Raw genomic sequence first — 16,989 nt, forward strand, 5'->3', positions numbered from 1 at the left:
GCACCTTTCAAAATTATAACCACTGGTTTTCTTGTCTGACTCACATTAGACACACGCAGTCATGCCATCAGGGCCAGCTTCTCTCTCTTTTCCACTGAAGGACCCCAGAGTGCCTTGCGTGGGGTTCGTATGTCTGCTTTGTGTCGTCGTTCGTTCGGTACATTTCACTAATATTTCACAAGCGGCGGTGTTCCGGGGCACTGTGCCGCGAACAGTTTGCCCCTGAAAGCCCACAGTCTGATCAAGGAAAGATTGATTATATTTATCCCTTATCTTCTGTTTAAGAAATCTGGGAAGTAGGTGATCGGTTGATAATCTGTCTTTCATCCAAAATGACTGTATTTTGCAGGGGTGGGGGGTGAGGGTACCTAAAACGGTATGATTTGGTTCCTTGGAGGATCACTTCTGTGGAATCTCTCATTCGCTGGTAAGGAATGCCAATGCCTGGTGACCTGGTGTCAAAGGCAAGGATGTGTGTTAACATTTGCGGCTTTGAAATTGTGTCATTGTTTCTGTTCTCAATTGTCCTTTCTCCACGTCTAGCTCAAGACTGCAGTGCAGATGACGACAACTTCCTTGTGCCCATTGCGGTGGGAGCAGCCTTGGCAGGAGTACTTATTCTAGTGTTGCTGGCTTACTTTATTGGTCTCAAGCGCCATCATGCTGGATATGAGCAATTTTAGAACCTGCAGTCTCATTGATGATATAAAAATACACGCATATGAGATTTTCTTGCCTCTCCATTTTGAAACACGTTGCTCTTTAAGATTGATATGTTGAAACTTTAATTCTTAAATCAGTCCCAGCACTTTGAGATAAGTCTCTATGAATAAAAACTGTTCCCTTTTCTCAGCTGAAAATTAAATACTGTATTCACTGGTCCTGAAGACAAACTGGTTAAAAACACATCGGTGTGCAGTGCGTTAAGGTCTATCCTAAGAGGCCTCGGCCAAATTTTGATCCTAACCTAAGATCCCTTAAACTTATAACATGGCCATTATAAAAATAAAATATGTAGTTATCTCTTAATGGAATTAATAAATATTGTTTCACTACCAGTGTTCTGTTTTAATGTATAAGAACTATCCGGGTTTAAGCTCATCACAGTACTTTTGCATATAGTTCATTAAATAAATATCGATGTGACATAAATGCCCATCAGATACACTCAAACTTGGTTTTCAGTTGAAATGTCCTCAGGACCGTCAACATTTTTTAGGTTATGTGACTTTTGCTGTTTTCTTTGAGTTTGATTTAAGGATGAAGTCAGTATGTCAGGCTTGTGCTTTTTCCCTAGGTAAAAAACAGCCCCAAGAGGCCCCAACAGAACTCAAACTGGTTTCAGAATTAGAGTTTTCGAAAAATTGTTTCTTTTTCAGCGATAGAGACTGCGAAGATTCAAGCACATTTAACCACTTGCCTTTTTTTTCTTGTGTTTTTCTCTTCTTTGGATGCCTGATTAGCATTGAAAGATAGAAATATTCTATGAACTAATTAGGACAGATTGTGTTGTGTTTCTCTACCTCATCTTGTTGGTCTCTAGAGCATTAAAATCTATTTAGTGTTGTCATCAGACTGGTGCTTATGAAATGTAAGCTACCAGCAATCTCAGAAGGGAGGCAGTGAAGCGTAGCAGCTAGGCTCTTGCTTCTTGAAGAAGGCCCCCGTGGGGCAGAGCATGGATGGGGGTAGAGAGAAGCTGTTGGCATGAAAATGAGCTAGATAATCAGCCCCTGTTGAAGCATACTCCTTGTCCTAAGTGCAGCTCAGGTACTGAATGTATAGACAAATAAGAAGGAAGCTTAATCAATGGACTGGAGGAGATGTTCATATTGAAGTGATTATTTTATTAATTCATTCTGTGTATATATTGGCTTGTTCAGAATTTTTGTAACTCACTGATGACAGTATCTTGGTACCCAGCTATCTGTCTGTCTCTGAAGGCTTTCAGTGAAATATGCTGAATCCTTCCAATAAAGGCTACGGTCATTACTGAAATTCATGTACTCGGAACCTTAGCAATTGATTTTGTTTTGTTTTGTGTTGTGTTTTTAATGAATGACAAAAATGCAAGGGGAAAAAAAAGATAAAATGAGAGGAAAAAGTGCAAGTTATCACCCAATCATAAATCACACCAAATATCACATCTTGTTAATCGCGTTAGGCTTATATGGGAAAGGACATTAAAGATTATTGACTCTAACCCTATAATTTCACAGAAAGGGGAGTGACTTCACTGAGGTTACATATCCAGTAGGCAGCAACACCATTATTAGCATTTCGGTAACAGTTGTCCCAAGGAAATCTAGTCCCTAACTAGTATAATTAGTTTAAACATGAAATGATGAGCTCAGAAGGGGGCACCTTGAGATTCTGTACTAACTACTTTCAATAACACGTGATGTCAGCTTTAGGTGTTTTTTGAAAGTACTGAATATTGGCTTTTGATCTCTATTGGCTACTTCAAACCCTAACCTTTGGATGGGATCACAGACATGGCAGGAAAGGAGAAGGGAATGAACACATGTTGACCACCCGATGTGTATCAGATGCTTTAGAAGTAGAATTGTGTTTAATCCTCAAATACCTGAAGTACAGGCATGAGTATCCCCCTTTTACAGATGAGGAACATGAGGCCCGGTGTAAATAACTTGACCCAGGTCCTTCAGCTAGTTACGGAAGTAGTCAAGATTCAAAGTGGGTTCTGAGTCCGAAGCTCAAAGTCTACGTACAGACTGCCTTCCTGGTAGTCCCGGAATGGACTACGATGCATTGGATTCTGTTGTCCTCGGCCACTACTTAGCTACAAATAATCCCGTGTAACCTGACAACTACCTAATGCCTGTGGGGGGGGGGATTATACTGCATTTTCTTGATCTTAAGTCCTTTTTAACTTAAATTTTATTACTGATACAGAATTATTTCTATGTTGATGATAGTTGTGACAAGGGAGAAAGGGAGTGGGAAAACATGCGGGCGGGGTGTTAAGTGTAGACGATTGTTCTTTTCCTCGGTGCCGTTAGACAATTAAACATAAAATGTTCCCATATTAGGCGAGCACAAATCTTTTCTTGTTCGTCCCTTACCTTATGCTTTTGTACTGAGGAAATTAGGTGTGATTTGAGATGAAGTAATAATGGGAGATATCGTAGGATCGTTTCCTTAGAAATATTTGGGTGGATACCCAGAAAATAGGGACATACAGGTAATGCTATTAAAGACTAATCTATGTCGCTTTCAAAATGCTTGTTTCTTGTTGGGTCGTTTCTGCCTAATTGCCTTCCTTACTAATTTCCTTGCTCTCTGTCTGTTCTTTTCTAACAGCTGAAGAATGTTCTGCTGACTCTGACCTCAACTTTCTTATTCCCGTTGCAGTGGGTGTGGCCTTGGGCTTTCTTATAATTGTTGTCTTTATCTCCTATATGATTGGAAGAAGGAAAAGTCGTACTGGTTATCAGTCTGTGTAATCAATTAAACCTAGTGCTTTTTTTTTTTTGCCATCAGAAGTTACGTTTCCATTGGTTAGATGCCAGGAAATGCTGTGCAATCGATTGTTTAAGTATGCAGACTAACCTCAGTGAATTGCTAACTAACTTGGGCATGAGTAGCACTTATTTTAAAAAAAAATGTATTAGGACCAATTTCTTTTTTTTTCCACTTTTCTTCCTTTGTTAAAGTGTAATTGGAAGAAAAATTGTGGCTTAGAGTATGTTTTTTTTAGTAAATAATGACTTTAAGCCTCTGGATTCAATTATGAAAGCATTTCTACTGAAGAATAATTTTATGTGTTGCAGCTACTTGTATTTTGCTACTTTGGTTGACGGTATTTACAAAATCAAAGCTGTTAGAGAATTTAACTTGCTTGGGGAAATAAATTCAAGAACATAATTTCTTTTCATTGGTGCAAGCATAAAACTTGGTTCGTTAATAAGACTTCCTTTCCTCACCTCCTGATCAGGATTATTTAAATCTGTTTAGTATTTTTCTGTTAAAAAAAAGAAAGAAAGAAATGGCTTTACAATATGTGCTTAATAGCAAAAGTCTGCCTGTTTCCTTCATTACCGTTAGTGATGACTATATTTTCATCAGGATGTCTTTTTTTTTTTTTTGCCTTCTGGAGTCTGGAATATATTGATTATCTCATACTTGATATTTATGCTGAAGGATGAATTAAGATCTTCAGCTTTTTTTTTTTTTTAAGCGTTGATATAGGATGGGTTATGGTTTTTTAGGGTTACAATGTAGAATTTTTTTTTCCTCAGAGGCTTAACTTGTCCAGAGAGTGAATTCATCCTCCACCAAAAACAAAAACAAAAACAAAAAACAACTAATATACATCGTGGGCCTCCTGCACTCTCCCATTCCCTATATGAAAAAGTTCTAATTGACATTTTTTAATGTATTGATTTCTTTTTTCTTGCAGCAGCAATGCTAACCCTAGAGGCTAGTGGGCCCTGAAGTGTCATCAGTCAGATGGCTGCCTAGCCAAAGCTGCACTGGGATTATACTGTAAATGTGTTAGCTTGATAGAGGCTTATATCCCTGTAGGGACCTCTAATGGCTCTGGCTTCTGGAGTAAGGTCCTAGAGGCCATTCATCCCAGGGCCTGCTTGGTTGGCTAGGCTGTTGCCTTGCCCTTCGATTTGGAAGCACAGTGTTGTATTTCTCTAGGGCCCAAGTGGCTACTTTGCATACCTGTTATTAGCATAAGGCAGATGTTTATTTTACCAAGGCGTTTTCTCTCGAACTAAAAACAAAAGTCTCCAAAGATCTGCCTTCTCTTCAGAAATGTTCCACGGATTAAAAAATGAAGCCTAAACCTTAAATAAAGTTAGTTTGCTATTAAATCCAAGGATTAAGTCCCAGTCTACCTCTCCGCACAATGCAGATGCTCGCCACTGTGTTGTTGCCGCTAGCTGATGCCAGAACTCTTTGCCAGTAACTGGAATTAGAACATTTTGTTAAAAAGGAAGAAACTTCATCAAGATCTTTCTTTACTGTCTTATCTATATGTTCATCTCAAAAGCATCTATTCCAACGTGGCATAGAGTCAGATTGCTCAATTACATCTCTCTTGAGAACTCTCTAGCTCTGACTTGCAGATTCAAGCTCTCCTCTGTTTGCTAAGTATGGAAAGAAAGTTTTCTTTTAAAACGTTCTCCTGTGAAAACAATCGCTTATTTGTTATTTGGTCAAAATGATGGCACCATAAAAAACAGTGGCTTCATTTCAATAAATATTTTTGAGATGATTGTCCAGAAAGCCAGATTATGTAAATCAGCTTGTGATCTTGCTAAGTATATGAACTGGAAATTCAGGTACTTTCAAAATTAAGGCTTCACTTAAAAGTTTTCTACCTTCTGGGTAGGAGACTAATAGCGCTAATTCTTCATTAGGTATCATGGCTTTATCTTAGATCATTAGCAGACATGTTTAATTCTTGTTTGAGAATGAAGATTAAAAGACAAAATATTCATGGAGAGTTAAAACAAAAACTGCTTTAATTCCAGTAAAATATGGGAAGCCCCAAATCCATGAACTGAGGATTCAATTAGCTTTGCTCACTGAGTTCATTTTTCTGTCAGTACAACAGTGGATCAGACATTAGGACTTTGAACTCATGGATAGAAAGGATTGTTTTTCACCTAAGCTGCTTTGGAAGAACTGATGCTTGCCGCGACCTAAAGTTTTGGATACATTAATCTAGTGAACTAATCGATACCTGCAAAATAAAGCATACTGTGGTATTCCTGTTTAATCTGGTCTGTGTGATTTTTAGACCGGTGGATTCAAAGATAATAAAGATTATGCAATCCGTATCACTATGGATAACTTCATTTTTATTCCATGTGCTCAGCCTTAAGAGCTTGGATTGTTTGTATAGTCTAAGCTCCTCAAATTCTAGTCTCTTGAATTGGCAGTCAGAATCATATGATTGCATCGGTCTGCAAATGACCAAGTGCCACTGGGAAGGAGGCGTTAGGAACCTTTAGCACAGACACTTCAAACACGGGGGCCTATGTGGTTGTGAAAATGCCAAGAAAACACTGGAAAGAAAATGTGGAAATCTTAACAGATGTCAGAGCTTCTGAATAAATGGACTTTCAGCATGTGTCTGTTTCTCCTTGATGAACTGCGCTCATCGGTGAAGTTCATTCCATTCCGAGTGAGATACACCTCGGGGATGTGGCAAGGGCGGAGGACGGGACACCCATTTTCTGCAGATTCCTTTAAATTCCTTATAACCCAGTCTGTTGCTCAAATGTTCTATCATTGGATTAAGTGCCAACACACTCCTTTTTATGTAGGGTGCATTGTGGGTGGCAGATGGAATTGAACCCTGCCGCGCTCTACGGCTCCTGAGTAATAGGGCTTCACTTTCTGATTGTTAGACGTTTGATGGCTGTTAAGTAAAAAAAAGAATAAAAAAAAAGAAGGCCTTACTTGCATTTGAGGGACTGGCAAGGGGGTTCTCGGTAGAAGCCGTCATTCTTGTCTCAGCTCCTTCGCTGACTCTACTTCACAATTCTGCACCTCACGGGGCCTGGAAAAGAAGCCCTTCAGCATGACTGACAGCGAGAAGAGTGGTTCTCTGTATGTGGCAGGGAGGGTTACGGTATATCTGAAAAGTCCACTTGGGGAAAAAAGTCAGCGCAGAGGTTCATCTTTTTAAGCTCAGTGTGTCTAGTCTGGATGCTAGAACTGCCTTTAGAACTCTGAGGAAATGTTCTTCTCTCTGCTCTTACTCTCCGTGTATTTTGATGGCAGTGTAAATTTGAGTCCCTTTGTTTCGAGAGATCTGCGTAGGAAACAGGAGACCTCTTGGAATACGATGCATTTTTAGCAGGAAAAAGCGGCTGTATTTGCTGTGAGCAGTTCCAGAGCTGTGCACCTGACCCACGTTGTTTCGCTGAGTTCTCGCAGCCGTTCTCGGAGGTGGTGCGGTATGGTCCCCAGTTCACAGGTGACGTCACTAGGTTGGCTACTTAACCAAAGTCGCACAGGAAGTCAGTGACGAAACTGACATTTGAGCTCAGCTCTGTCTGCCTTCAAAGACCATGCTCTTAACCACTATGCATTGTGGTTTCTAAGGAACAGTAGATTAAAAAAACAAACACATGCCTTATATAAAATGGTCAGCGAAAGCTGGTTTCTGTACTCTTCTATCCTGTGTGTGGTCACCCTATAAATGTTCCTCAATATTCTTAAAATAACTTGAGTTTTGTCCAGCCCACTTGAGGGGCAGACGGATGCTGTGGCAACACGCCTTTTGCGAGATCAAGCCAAGGCCGGTTTGTGCTGTGTCTCCTCGGTAATGGGAAGCCCTGAATGTCACTTTTTTCAGAGGAGCCTCATCTAGTTATTCTGATCACGTATCATTATCATCCTGCCCTCAAACTGTTCTGCACCGTGAATCATTTTGAATGTGCATTAGTGTGTTTAAGAGACTAAATGGAACTGTCTCTCTCTTCACTTTGCCTAAATTAATGCCATCCCCCGGCAGCCGTCCCCCAGCTTTAAGTGCCGCGTAGCCATGACAGCCGGCAGTCCTTGCTAGGTGGCTCTGAGCTCCGGTACGTGGTTCCTACTCTCAGATTTAGAGCCCTTTTGAGAAGATTTCAGGAAATCTGTACCCACATACTTAAAGTTGGGACTCCCCCTTCTTGCCACATCCACTCCTCTTCTGTACTCACGCCGCTCCAGCCAGACTTGCCCTCCTGCTGGTCCTCAAAGCCCCTGAGGGTGCCCGAGGCCCGCGCACCTGCTCTGCCTTCACCTGGAAGGATCTTCCTCTAGCTCTCCTCAGGGCTCACCCTGTCAGCCCACTCAGTTGTCTTTTCACGCGTCTCCCAGTCGGTGCAGCTTTCCCTGACCACTGTATTTAAAAGAGCACCCCCACTCCCGCCCCAGCTTTTTGCGCCCCTTCCTCTGTTCACTCACCGCTCATCTCCTAGCACCATCTGACAAAGCACACATTTTACTTGTGAATCTGTGTTGCATGTGTGGCTCCCCCTAGAAGGGAAACTTCCTGAGAGCAGGAGTTTTTACTGTGTTTACTACTCTGTCGCAGTCCCGAGAATGGTACCTGGCACAGAGTTCACATGGAATAAATAGTTCCTGAGTGTACGAGTGGTCATCTTGTGTCACAGTTAAACGTTAAGTGCTTAATACTTTATTTCATCAGTTCTAAGATGCCATCCATTAAGATAAGTATGCCAATTATACTGGTTGTGAGGGGCGCCTGGGTGGCTCAGTCGGTTAGGCATCTGCCTTCAGCTCAGGTCACGATCTCAGGGTCCTGGGGTTGAATCCCACATCAGGCTCCCAGCTCAGCGGGCGGGGGGGGGGTTGTCTTCTCCCTCTGCCCCTCCCCCTGCTTGTGCTCTCTCTCATTCTCTCTCATGCTCGCTCTCTCAAATAAATAAATAAATAGATATCTTTAAAAAATAAGAAAGTAAACTGGATGTGAGAACCCCATTGGTTTCAAAGGTATACAAATGAACAAATGTGCATCTGAGAATTGATACATGCCAGGCCCTAGAGAGAGTGCTGGACGTGGATTATACCATCTACCTTTCATCCATGGAACGCATCTGGGATTCAGACCCAGGCAGTCGGAGCCAGAGCCTCTCAGCGCTCTGCCATGACGGCCTCCCTTTGGTGTGACCTACTGGTTCTTGTGTCATTTTCAGTTCCAAAAACAGAAGTCTGTCTCTCTGGTTGCTATAATTTTCGCTTTTAAAGCAAACCATATTTAGCTTTCATTTTCCTTTCTTTTAAATGCTATATGGTAGAGCATGGCAGGTGTGTGAGAACAGAATTTAAATCCTGTCTTTTACACACAGTGGCGATATGACCTTGGACTTCTTAACCTCTAAGCCAAGGTTTCTCCATCTGTAAAATGGAGATGATACTGTTACCCATCTTGTAGAGGTTTTTTTCCTAAAGATTTTATTTATTTATTTGACAGGGAAAGAGAGAGCACAAGCAGGGGAAGCAGCAGGCAGAAGGAGAGGGAGAAGCAGGCTCCTGCTGAGCAAAGAGCTGGACGTGGGGCTCAATCCCAGGACCCTGGGGTCGCTTAACGACTGAGCCACCCAGGCGCCCCCCATCTTGTAGGGTTTTAAAGAGAACTAAATAACATGATGCCACCAAATACATAGTAAGGCAATAGATGTGGGCTTTTTTAATGATACAGAGCAAGATCTTGTTTCTAAAGATGATAGATGTCAAATGTTTCGACAAGATCACAGACACAGGAAATAGATTAGGGCTGAGATAAAACCTTAGGAATGGAAATTTACTCAAACTAGGTTTAAAAAAAGAGGAGTGAATTACGAAGTTATAGGGTAAGTCTCACAGAATCCAAAAGAAGGCAGTACATCCAGGACTCAAAGGAACAGAGGGTTAAATTATGAAGCTTCAACTGAGAGAATACACAGGTGATGACTCCCTTGAAAGTTTAGAAAAAGATGAGTGATAACTTGCACTGCATTTATTAAAATGTGTTATAAAGCCGGAATCAAATGTTAGATGGGAATAAGAAGAGACTAGCAGTTTTAACAGGTAACATACACACAAACATCAGAGTGTGCGCGCGCGCACGCGTGTGTGTGTGTGTGTGTGTGTGTGTGTGTGAAAGATGTTCTTTTCAGATGAGTGGGGAAAGAGTAAACACTGAAGCCGAGACGCAAGATTAATTACATTTAGACACCTGCCTCACAATAGGTACCAAAATAAATTCAAGATTGATTACTTAAATTTTTGAAAACTAAAAAAGATAACAGAATCAAATATAGATGGCTGTACGTCTTACCTCAAAATAAAGAATACTTTCTTAAGAATAAAGGAAAAAGAAGAAAAGCCAATGGAAAAGATCTCAGTATATAAAAATGTAGTATTTCTGATCATCGAAATGCCACCAGGCACAAATTTAAAGACAAACTACAGACAAGGGAAAATGCTCGCAATCTTAAGTATGACAAAGGGTTGGGTTAATATCCTTACTATCAAATACAAGATAAGATGAATGTTCCACGAGTGAACTTGAATAAGGATGTGAATAGTTAAATCATGATAGAAGAAATACAAACTGAATAAGTAACTTGAAGAAAATGTTCCATCATCCAGGCAGGCAAAAAAATAGATATTAAAGCAAGAGATCTTTCAAACCGGTTAGGATGTTTTTCATGATGACATTCACTCTTGGCCACGGTACAGAAAATGGTGCATACTGATACAATGTTGAATGTGAAAATTTAAAAAATTGAAAAGAATCCCAATGCCCAATAAGATAGAACTAGTTAAGCAAATTGAAATGTTGACGTGACAGAATGTTACACGGCCATTTAAAATCACATTCTCGATATGACTATGAGACAGCTCATGTCTTACTGTTGTTAAGTCAGAAGCAAGTGCTGGCAAGAAAGGTGTACCACGATTCTGTTTCGGTAAATAAATCTGTATCTCTCACTGCTCCTCTGCCACGCAAGATGTGCTTCTCCCTTTTCTTCCACCTTCCCCCAATGCTGGGTGCAGAGCCCCCCGCGGGAGGGCTCCGGATTGGAACCACTACTTCTGCAGTCAAGGAGGCTACAAAAAAAAAAAAAGCATGTACCCTATGTTGTTTGGTAGATCTGATGCCTGTCTGGGTATAAAACGAATACGCTAAAGTCTAACCAGCAGTCACCTCCAGGTTTTGGGATTGTGGGCAGTTTTAACTGCTTTTGATATTTCTGTTTGGGTCAGTCCAGTTCGCTTTGATAACCAGAAAGGGCCTCAGGAAGATAATTCCCCAAGAGAGTGGGTCTGGAGTCTCCGTGGTGCTCTCTGGCATTCTGTTCCGAGATGAGTGCCAGCTCTGTGAGAGGACAAAGCCTCCACTCCTACCAGGACTTCCCCCTCATTTGAAGCATGTTTGAATTCAAAGACAAATGCATTTGTTTTACGCTGTTCCTTAGTCCAGGCACCCGGCCTTTACCATGCTCTGTGCACAGCTCTGCCAGCCCCAGAGCGATGCAGAGGCACGTTTCCCATCGGCCTGTCGTCATCTCCTGGGACATCTTAGAGCTGCCTCTCCCCATCTCTACGCTTTTCCACGTGCTGCCTGCAGAAGTCCCACAGGAAAGTGTTGGATTGGAGCCATTCCTTCTGCAGCAGAGGTGATCGGGAGTAGAAGTGTGGCTGGCCAGGGGCTCTGTGCCGGTGGGGCTGGGAACAAGCCGCCCACTGCATGCTGCTCCGTCTTCCATATCTCTGTCTCTGCGGGTTTCATCAGGCTGACGCCTCTAGGAGGTATGTCCACAATCCTCTTCTTCTAGTACCTTCTTTTCTATCACCAACACTCCCCGGCCACCAAAGCCTGACTCTTGCCATCTCCCACCCATTTCCCTCCCCACCGGACTGCCTCTGTGACTTCAAGTCCTTTCATTATAGTCAATTCTATCGGCCGAGGCATTGACAGACCCTGTTAACTGCTATTTTTTAAAAGATTTTATTTGAGAGAGCACGAGCAGGGGGGAGAGAGAGAAGCAGACTCCCCACTGAGCAAGGAGACTGACGTTGGATTCGATCCCAGGACCCATGAGCTGAAGGCAGACGCTTAACTGAGTCACCTGGGCGCCCCCCTGTTAACTGCTATTAACTGGGAAGGGTAGAAGTTTGAGGTATTGTGGTATTATAGTAGAAAGAGCATGGAATTTGGTGCTGGGCAGATTGGGGTGAGAACCGACACTTCACCAACGCCCAGCTGAATGATTTGGGGTAAGTTATTGAGTTGCCATAACTGTAAAATGGGAGTACGATATCCTCCTTGAAGAACTATTAACAGAGGAATCTATTACACTTCACAGGCCTGTGACAGTCACCAGTGGAATAATGGCCATAAAGTGTCACCTGGTAGGCACTCAGGGGTATGAGTAGGCATCCGGTGGGTATCCTTTATACCCATTACCCCATCATCACAGAGCAGAGCAACAAGGGTAGGAGAAGGAAGCCAACACTTTTTGGGGATCTGAGAAATTCAGTAGTTTGTTCAAGGTTACACAGCTAGTGAATGGCAGAACAGGTGTATGAACCGAGGTCTCTCTGGCTCCAAAGCCCAGGCTCTTCCCGTAAACTAAACTTCCTGGTTTTACATGCATGTGCCCAGCCCAGAATGAAGGGATAATTGAGAGCCAGCCTCAGTAATTCTAGCCAAAGATTTATGAAGTTTTTTATGAAAAAAGTCAGCCTTGAAATATTGGGTAATCACACTGGGCTATGGAAGAGCTATGTTCAGGGATGAGTCTGCTCTCAGACAGACCTAAAGACACTCCAGTGGCATCGGAGTGAGTTGTGAAGCCCTAAATGAACCGGCCACAATGAAATCCTGGGTGACTTGTTCACATTACACTATGGATTACAAACAGGTTCCTTCAGCGGGCATCAGAAACACCTATTAGGCTCCACTCCCTGGACTTCTGGAGTCACGTCTGAGGAGGTGCTCGAGAATTTGCATTTGTAACAAGTTGCCAGGTGATCCTGATGCTGCTGGTCCAGAAACCGCACTGAGAACCATCAGATAAAAATGTCCTATAACATTCCTGAGTCCCGTCTGTGCCCCATCCTCCCAGAATTCCAGGGAGCTATCGGCACACACAGGATTATCACAAAACCAGCCCTTAACCCAGAAAACCTAGCTTGAGGTTGATGTCCCTGATGGTCTTCTTCGTCCCCAGTGCTCCCCTCCAGTAAGCAAGGCCTCCTGGTTACCAGGACTGAGGAGAGAGAGAAAGCTGGTGGGGCAGGGTCAGTTCTCTGCCCCATGCCTGTCCCTATACCAAGCAGACAGCCAGGTTCCCCCACCCTTGGCCTCAGGGAACATTTGTCTTATTAACGGGCCATCTAAACCTGGCTGTTTTCCAGAATCCTGAGCACCTTCATGGGATTATGCATAGGAGGGAGGGGACCATGCATTGCAGGGCAGAAATGCAGGAGGGAAATTTCTGCTGGGGTGTCTGGGAGACAGGGCCTCAGGGAAGTGGCTTCTTGGTGCACATAGGGAGGCTGGACACCAGGCATTCGGGCTCCCAGCCTAGACAGAAGCCCCCTCCCCACCTCATCTGTCAGGCCTCACGGGCCCAAGAGCAGCGGAGATGCCCACCTTCAAGGGACCATGTGGATTCGGACAGTGAGGGGGAGCAGGGACGTTCACAATGGATCGAAGGCCCCATAGACGCTGATCCCCCTCCCATTCTTGGGTAACTCGCTGGAAGAGGAGAGGCCCTCAAATAGCGAATGCGATCGAACTTTCCTTCACTTCGGTGGGATGGTGGGAAGGGGTGAGTTTACACTGCCGCCTCGGAGCACACCTTCCCCGAGACACAAACCACACAGAAGACACAGCGGGCCAGTGCACACTCTTTATTATTAGCCTCAGGACACCTCTGACAGGCTGAGCTTGGTGAGCTGGGATTTCACGGGGGAACTCGAGAACACTTCGGTTCAGGCTGGAGACCATCTAACTTCCCACCCCTGGGCTCCACCTGCCTCGGGGGAGCAGAGAGCCTGCGGAGAACACACCAAATGGAAGAGAACGGGCCCGGGGCATTCCCAAAACTGCTTGTCCCAGTCCAGTTCTTTTTTGATCTTATTAGAGAAGCACTATCCACAGCACGATGTCGGCCCTTGGAATCATTCTGCTCTTCATCCATCTTGACTGGAAAGGAGCTTGGGACGGTGGTGGCCCAAAGCTGAGGGGTCGAGTGTGTAGCCAACATTCTCCTCCTTCAAGACAACCCAATGGCCTTTCAGACAACCAGGAAAATAGTCCTTTTCAAGGGAGGAAACCAGCAGGAGTCTCGGAAGGGTCCTGCCTATACTTTTGTGAGGCTACTTTCCCCGATCTTTGTCACTGCCTGTTTGTCTCCGTGGGGACTGATGTGCTGAGCGGTTCCGTCATTCAAGTCCTTCCATGAAAGTGCCTTTGACGTTGCCTCCAGCATCACAGAAATGGATCTTGGTGATACTTCAGTTGGGTTCACCCAAGAGCCATACTACGTGCTAGGCCAAGGAGACAGCCCCGGTGTACATGGTATCCCAAATGAGGCTCTTCTGTCATCTGACCAAACTCATCCAATTGAGTTATAATGTGTGCACCAGAGAATAACATGTAATTGTTCCTAACACATACTGGGCAATCAATAACTATTCAATGAATCAATGAACAAAATTCAACAAACTTGCTATAACCTCTAACATTTAATACTACCCTCCCAACCACCCTTTGAAATCTACTGTCAATCCCTTTTCCATAACAGAAGGATCAAATTCTACCAAAATCTGTCTGCTTTCTCCTGTTTCAAGATGTGTGCCAGAATGTCTCCTTTTCCCTGATTTCTTCACACTTCTACTAGCTCCAGCTAGTTGAGGTCTCACTGAGGCGAAGCCTGCTGGGAGCCAGAGGGTATTTTGTGAGGATTCATTCACACACTGGGAGCTGGAGTTTCTTCGGCTTCATACAAAGTTTCTGGAGCTTAGAGACACAAAGAACAGGCCCTCGGCTATGAATTTCGCAAAAACAAATCAAGAAACAAATACGAACACTGCTGCAGTTTACAGCATAGCAATAGCATTCTCAAGGAAGAGCGGTGTTCCTAGAATGTAACGTGCGTATGTTCTAAAAGCAATGTTCTAAAAGCATGATTATTCTTAGCCAAAGACCTGCTACTGTGGGAGAGAGGAGGTTAATGAGAATACAGAAAAGAGAAAAAAGATGTTTCATCCTGTCAGCCTCTCCAGGGTGTCAACCAATTGGTAGAAGCCATCCAGAGCCCACCACCTGTGAACTTAAACGCAGTTGGAAAAATTTTCCTTTAAACGATTCATTAACATATTTGCGAGAGTCTCATCTTTCTTTAAAGCAATACACGTGACACACACACACATGTATAATACGAAACTGGGGAAAGAGATCCTCCTGCGGAAATGGCTATAGTATTGTGCTAAAAATGGTTATTGCTTGATGGTAGGCTACTGAAAATTTGGGGCATTTTTGACTTTTCTATGATGTAAATAAAAGAGTTTTTGATCAGAACCCCTTCTGATCAAAACCTCCAGAAATTGATTTCTCTTTGGAATATGTCCCCATTCTTTTCTACATGCCTAAATTCAGTGAGGAGCTTGTTTGGGGTCAAAGTTAGTATCTAGATTTTCTTACATTTGTCACAAGCCAAGTGTCCAGAAAAATTAATCATGCTGTACACCACAGGCAGTCCCAGTCCCTCCTCCCCAGGTCGGAGGCAGGTTTCTCCTTTTGCTGGGATTCAAAGGCCTTCTTACCATTTGGTTGCCTTGGCATCTGTCCCTGCAGTTGTTGCTTCATCGAGTCTCCCTGGCTCCAGCTGTGCCCTGAGGGGTTTACGCCAAGTCGGGGCCTTGCAGGACCTTCCTCTTGGCCTTGGCTCCTCTGGTGCCACGGCACGACTATCTCCTCCTGGGGCCCCAACAGAGGCCATGTGCTGGGGAGGTAGATCGCCCCGGTAGGCATCTGGGGTGGATATGCTGCTCCTGCTGCTGCTTCTCCGACTACTCTGGGTTGGGGAGGTGGTGGGTAGGGAAACGCCACCTGGAATGGCATGGGGAACGGCATAGGCAGAGAGGGTTGAACAACCTGGGCCCAGGGACTCGGCGGCGGCGGCGGCGGCGGCGGCGGTCCTGGCACGTAAAGCACACCTGTTGTCGTGGAGGCCATCTGGGCCTCCTCTCTCCGGGTCTCCACGTCCCGCTCACGCTGCGACCGGGCGGCGGCCAGCACCTCGTTCCGCTCCTCTGCATTCAGGGGCCACATCTCCGTCGCCAGCTGCTGCGCCTGAGACCCGACCCGCTGGGGCTGCCTCTGGGCCTGGAGCAGCTGGCCACGCAGCGCTTCGCGCTCGTCCAGCACCCACTGCAGGTCGTGCTGTGCGCTGCGCAACTGCGAGACCACCTGCTCACGCTCCTGGTGCAGCAGCTGCAGCTGGGAGGCCAGAGCCCACGTGGTGATCTCACGCTCCTCCAGCTGCTCCTGCAGCCGCCGGATGCAGTGCGCCTGCTGCTCCTGCTGCCTGGCGGCCGCCCGCACACCCAAGGCCAGCGCGCTCCAGGAGTAGGCCCTCTTGATGGCGCGCGGCACCTGAGGGTCGGCCACGATGGACAGCAGCTCGTCCTCGATCTCGTTCCAGGGCCTCGAGCAGAAGGTCAGGTAGAAGTCGGGGCCGCCGCCGTTACTGAGCACCTCTTCGTTGATGAACACCACCACCTCGTTGTGGCGGAAACCGCTCCTGGGGTCCCCGAAATCTACGGCCATGGCCGCTGCGGCCTAGTCGGCCAACCCGGCCGCCCCTGCCGCTCGAAACAACGCCGGCTTACGGATCCGCCCCGCACCCCCCACGCCCACCCAGTCCGCCTTCAGTCCTCGCCCAGTCCTGGCCTCCCCTTCCGCCGGCTTCCTCTCTCACCCACTGGTTCTCCTAACAAAGCGTGAAGCCGACTCACCACACCAACCTGGTTTGGGGCGACGGAGTAGCGCGTCAGAGAAATGAACTCTGAGTCATGGCCGCAAGGCCTGTTGGGACCCGCCTCACTCGGGAGAGAGCCCCCTACTTGGCTGGCAGGTTGGCGGCTGCACTGCGCCCACTTTCCTTGGCGAACGCCACCTACAGGGCGGGTCGGGTGGGCGACTGTGCTAGAAACTGCAGTGAGCCCAGAGACTCCGCTCGTTCCGAGAGCTTCTGAAGGACAGCACCCAGAGGCGCGCGGGATGAATTTCTGACGCGGGGGTCGGGTGAGTGCGTGCAGGGGGGGGGCTCTTTTTGGTTCAGCGCCCTCTCCCATAACTCGCAGGTGCTATATCGAACTGTCCATAGTCCCAAACTGTCCGCCCTCTTCCCTGCTCGTCCTAAGCAGATGACCTTGGAGTTCCTCTCATCGAGAAAATCAAGTGATTGAGCCGTGAGGTCCCTCAGCTTT

At 45.4% G+C, this 16,989-nt stretch overlaps 2 protein-coding genes across 3 annotated transcripts in view; one reads left to right on the plus strand and one right to left on the minus strand.

Moving 5' to 3' along the window:
* LAMP2 (lysosome associated membrane protein 2) overlaps positions 1-5,747 on the plus strand; it is a 37,457-nt gene extending 31,710 nt beyond the window's left edge. The window contains exon 9 of one of the 2 annotated variants that reach the window (XM_087859552.1): positions 3,325-5,747. In XM_087859552.1, coding sequence (XP_087715678.1) covers positions 3,325-3,467 — 143 coding nt within the window. In that variant the 3' untranslated portion in view covers positions 3,468-5,747. Of the gene's footprint in view, positions 1-543; positions 2,003-3,324 lie in introns of those variants that run through there. The other variant, XM_045814815.2, reaches the window with a different exon arrangement.
* A 9,485-nt stretch (positions 5,748-15,232) lies between these two features.
* LOC148106852 (testis-expressed protein 13D-like) lies at positions 15,233-16,373 on the minus strand. Its single transcript, XM_087860062.1, has one exon. It carries the CDS (start codon positions 16,325-16,327, stop codon positions 15,233-15,235), a length of 1,095 nt encoding a protein of 364 aa, XP_087716188.1. The 5' UTR covers positions 16,328-16,373.
* Positions 16,374-16,989: the final 616 nt, after the last annotated feature.

The sequence above is a fragment of the Ursus americanus genome, chromosome X (assembly GCF_024610735.1).
Source record: "Ursus americanus isolate L20-20 chromosome X, mUrsAme1.1.p, whole genome shotgun sequence".
Lineage (NCBI taxonomy): Eukaryota > Metazoa > Chordata > Mammalia > Carnivora > Ursidae > Ursus > Ursus americanus.